Genomic DNA, 4599 nt, shown 5'->3' with positions numbered 1-4599 from the left:
ATATGCTAGAATTCTGGTAGAAGTAAATGTCACAAAGAAGCTGCCTACTAAAATAACAATGAAAGATCCCTCTAGTAGACAATTCCAACAACATATTGAATTTGAATGGAGGCCAGCATTCTGTGTTGAGTGTTTACAAATTGGTCATGACTGTAGCAAGCAAAAAAAGGAAGTGAGAAATGGCCCATTGCAAAGAGCCAAACCTAAGGCGGTTCAAGCATGGAAGCCAAAAGCAAACCAATAATCAGTGGAGAAAATGCAGAACCAACAACAACCTTTGCAGCAGAGTGGAACCAATGAAAAGGGAAAGCAGAAACTTGAGATTGCAATTGCTGACAACACTCAAGCAGGATGGATCATGTGCGAGCAAAAGGATCCACTTCAAGTCAGAAATTACCTGAATCAAGCAGACAACAGGAAATAGCATATGGGCAAGACAAGCAACAGAATCCAACTTATGCAGCAGTGATAGTGACCAAGAATGGTTTCCAAGCTTTACCTACAGAAGGAATAAGGGAAGAGAACACTAGACCTTCTGATATAGGAGGGAAACTTATAATATCTTAATGACTTGGCTATTTTGTAATATTAGGGGTATCAATAAAAGGTACAAGCAAAAAGAACTTAAGCAGTATCTCAGAGATAAACAAATTAGATTAGCTAGTTTAGTAGAAACTAGAGTCAAAGAAAATAAAGCACAATCTATAGCTAGAAAGGTGGCACCTAAATGGGATAGACTAACTAACTATACAGAAGCAATCAATGGGAGAATATGGATTCTGTAGGATGCCAAAAGCTATGAAGTTCAGAACATAGCAAAGGCAGCCCAACTTATTCATTGTCATGTGACAGGTAATAGTTTGTATGCTCACAGTAGTATATGGGTTCAATACAGTAGATCAAAGGAAAATTTTGTGGTCTCAACTTGAACAACTGGCTCCCAAGATCAAGATACATTGGCTTATATGTGGAGATTTCAATGTTGTGCTAACTCTTCAGGATAGGCAAGGTAATCCTATAACTATAGCTGAACTGAAGAACTTCTTAGAATGTTACAATAATCTGTTGCTAACTGAAATACATTGGAAGGGAAATTGTTATACATGGACTAACAACCAAAGAGGGGATGACAGAGTATGGAGAAAACTTGATATGGCAACTGCAAATGATGAGTGGATGATGCAGTATGGGCACTTGAATGTAACCTATGGGGAACCAGTCATTTCAGACCATAACCCTATGCTTATACCACTGAGAGTACCAAGGAGCAATATTAAAGTTCTCTTTAGGTTCTTCAACATCTAGGCAGATCATGAACAATTTAATCAAATTTTAGCAATAAGATGGGCCAGAACTATGGCAATTGGAAAGACGAGAAATGTGTGGTTTAAACTGAAACAACTGAAGCCAATCTTCAAGCAACTAAACTCAACAGAATTCAAAGGAGTTTCAAAGAATATTACACAAGCCAGAGAAAATTTGAAAGAGATTCAAGAAATAATGCAAAGCCAGTATTCTGATACTCTAGCTGATCAGGAGAAAGAATGCTTACATCAATTAGAGAAGTGGTCATTGATAGAGGAAAGTGCACTGCAACAAAAGTCTAGGGCTACTTGGATTAGACTGGGTGATTCAAACAACAAATATTTCACAGCCATAATGAAGGAAAAGCAAACTCAGAAGCAGATTCTTGAGCTCAACTCCTTAACAGGTGGTAAACTACAAGATCCAAAAGCAATCAAAGCTGAATTTGTTGACTTTTATAAATCTTTGATGGGAATAGCAGCATCTAGCTTACCAGCTATCAATAGATTGGTCATAAGGAATGGTCCTTGTCTATCACATATGCAACAGAAATATTTGTGTGCCAGTATTACAGAGGCTGAAATCTATGAAGGACTGAATGCAATTGGGGACTGTAAAGCACCAGGGATAGATGGTTTCAATGCTTTGTTTTTCAAGAGATCATGGCCCATTATCAAGAAAGATGTATGTGAAGCAGTGAAGGAATTCTTTGATACAGGGATCCTATATAAGGCCATAAATTGCACCACTCTCACTTTACTCCCAAAAGTTGCCAACCCGGACACAGTAAAGGACTATCGACTCATAGCATGTTGCACAATATTATATAAGTTGATTGCCAAAGTCATAACTGGAAGAATGCAAAGAGTTATGAATCATATCATCATTGACTCACAAGCAGGCTTCATTCCAGGGAGAAGAATAGCAGACAACATAATATTAGCTCATGGCTGGTCAAGTCATACAACAGGAAGCATATTTCTCCTAGATGCATGATAAAGGTGGATATACAGAAGGCTTATGATTCTGTAGAATGGGTATACTTAGAGTAGGTTTTTGAGGGGCTGGCTTTCCCTGAGAAGTTTATAAAATAGATAATGGCTTGTGTGACAATAGTTAATTACTCTATCTTATTAAATGGAGAATCAATAGAGCCTTTTAATGCAGCTAAGGGCTTGAGGCAAGGGGACCCAATGTCACCATTCTTATTTGCTATTGCTATGGAGTATCTGAGTCGCTACTCAAAGGATTGAACCAAGATAAACAATTCAAATATCACCCTCGATGCAGCAAGCTTAGTATCACTCACTTGTGCTTTGCGAATGACCTTTTACTATTTGCCAGAGGAGACCTAGAATCAGTGCATAGGCTCCACCACTATTTCTGGACATTCTCATCTGTATCAAGATTACATGCTAATTTTGTCAAAGAGTGATGTCTATTGTGGGGGCATAGATCCTAGGCAAAAGGAAGCTATCATTCAAGCTCTTGGTTACACTGAGGGGCAATTACCCTTTAAGTACTTAGGGGTTCCATTGGACACTAAAAAGCTATCCATTCTGCAGTGGAAGCCCCTCATTACAAAAATGGTAGCAAAAATAACATCTTGGACAGCAAAAAAATTATCCTATGCTAGCAGAGCTCAGTTGGCCAAACAGTGATGTTCGGAATACAATCTTATTGGGATCAGTTGTTTACACTTCCAGTTAAGGTTGTCAGATTAATTGAGGCTTACTGCAGAAGTTACCTATGGTCTAGGGGAAATGTGCATACCAAAAAATCATTGCTTTCTTGGGAAAAGGTATGTCTCCCTAAATCTGTAGGGGGCTTAAGCTTATCAATCTGCAGGTGTGGAATAATGCTGCAATTGTCAAGACCTACTGGGATCTAACTCATAAGTAAGATAAGTTGTGGATCAAATGGATCCATACTTATTATGTTAAGCAGCAAAGGATTGATGATATGAGTATCCCTCATGGTGCAAGCTGGATGATTAGGAAGATTTTTGAAGCTAATAAAGATAAGTCAATCAACTTCACAAGCCACTTGATGAGCAAAAGAGTATTATTAAGCACATATATTTACAATTGATACCAATTCACTCTAAGATGGATTGGAGATGCCTAATGTTCCAGAACAATGCTAGACCTAAAGCCATATTTACTATGTGGCTATATAACCATGGAAGATTGCTAACAAAAGACAGGCTGAAAATGGGGTCTCTATATGGATGAGATATGTGTGTTGTGCCAGGCTGATAAGGAAACAAGAGAACACTTGTTTGCAGAATGTTCATATGCCAACAGATTATGGAACAGGTTATCTCAATGGGCTCAAGTCCACTCCATTGTTCCTAACACTTGGATACAGTTCTTCCAGCTCATCATTCATCACTTGAAAGGGAAGACAGCTTCAGCAATGCTACTTAAAATGATGTATGTTGAATACATACATGTGCTATGGAGAGAAAGGAATACTCAAATATTTGAGGGTGTAAGTAGAGAACACGAAGCACTAGCAAGGGAGGTTGTGAGCATATGTTACTTTAGGGCAGAAAAGAAAGTTTATACTTTTGACAAAAAAAAAAATAAGAAGAAAAGTAGTCATAGTGTTTTTGATTTGAGTTTATTAGATTATACATGTATAGGGTTAGAAGGAACAGATAGTGTTAGATCTTGGGTAATCATTGTTGAGAACAGCTAGTTGAGATTGCTATGCTATGATTTATAATGTTTCCCTTGGTGATTAATAATAATTTTAATTACCAAAAAAAAAAAGATTTAAAATATGGCCTAATTATATTTCAATTTTAGCCCCAATTCAACCTTAATCCTAACCCAAATTGTAGCCCAGTACCCAATTAAACTACCTAGGCCCAATACCCATCTGTCCGAACCCAATACCCGGCCAAATCCTGACCGTTGATCGTTTTGATCAATGGTCCAGGTTTTCCCTTTCCTAATTAAACTAAATTATCCCCCCCCCACCCCAAACCTAATTCATTTCACGACCTACCCCATCGCCCTAAAATCCACTCTGCTCTCAAAATGCTCTCATCCTAACCCTAATCCCCAATCTCACTGACCTCCATCTATGGTTATCTCCGATGACCTCTCACCATCTCTCAGGCCTCTAATGGCCTCTCTCATGTCACTCTTGCCATCTATAAGGCCCTCAAGGGACCAGGGCTATGTCGACTTGCATCTAGGGTTCATCTCTTGCATGTTCCAGTCCATTCCGGTGTGATTTCGAGTGAGATCGTCTTATATTAGCCACGATCTATGGTTTTCTAAA

At 38.5% G+C, this 4599-nt stretch overlaps 1 protein-coding gene across 1 annotated transcript; it reads left to right on the top strand.

The window, feature by feature from the left end:
- Positions 1-256: 256 nt before the first annotated feature.
- On the top strand, positions 257-1305 carry LOC142165345 (uncharacterized). Its single transcript, XM_075223919.1, has 2 exons — positions 257-385; positions 853-1305. Exons 1-2 carry the CDS (start codon positions 257-259, stop codon positions 1303-1305), a joined length of 582 nt encoding a protein of 193 aa, XP_075080020.1.
- The last annotated feature ends 3294 nt before the right edge of the window (positions 1306-4599 follow it).

The sequence above is a fragment of the Nicotiana tabacum genome, chromosome 10, assembly GCF_000715075.1.
Source record: "Nicotiana tabacum cultivar K326 chromosome 10, ASM71507v2, whole genome shotgun sequence".
In the NCBI taxonomy this organism is placed as follows: domain Eukaryota; kingdom Viridiplantae; phylum Streptophyta; class Magnoliopsida; order Solanales; family Solanaceae; genus Nicotiana; species Nicotiana tabacum.
This window is presented reverse-complemented; position numbering and strand designations above follow the sequence as displayed.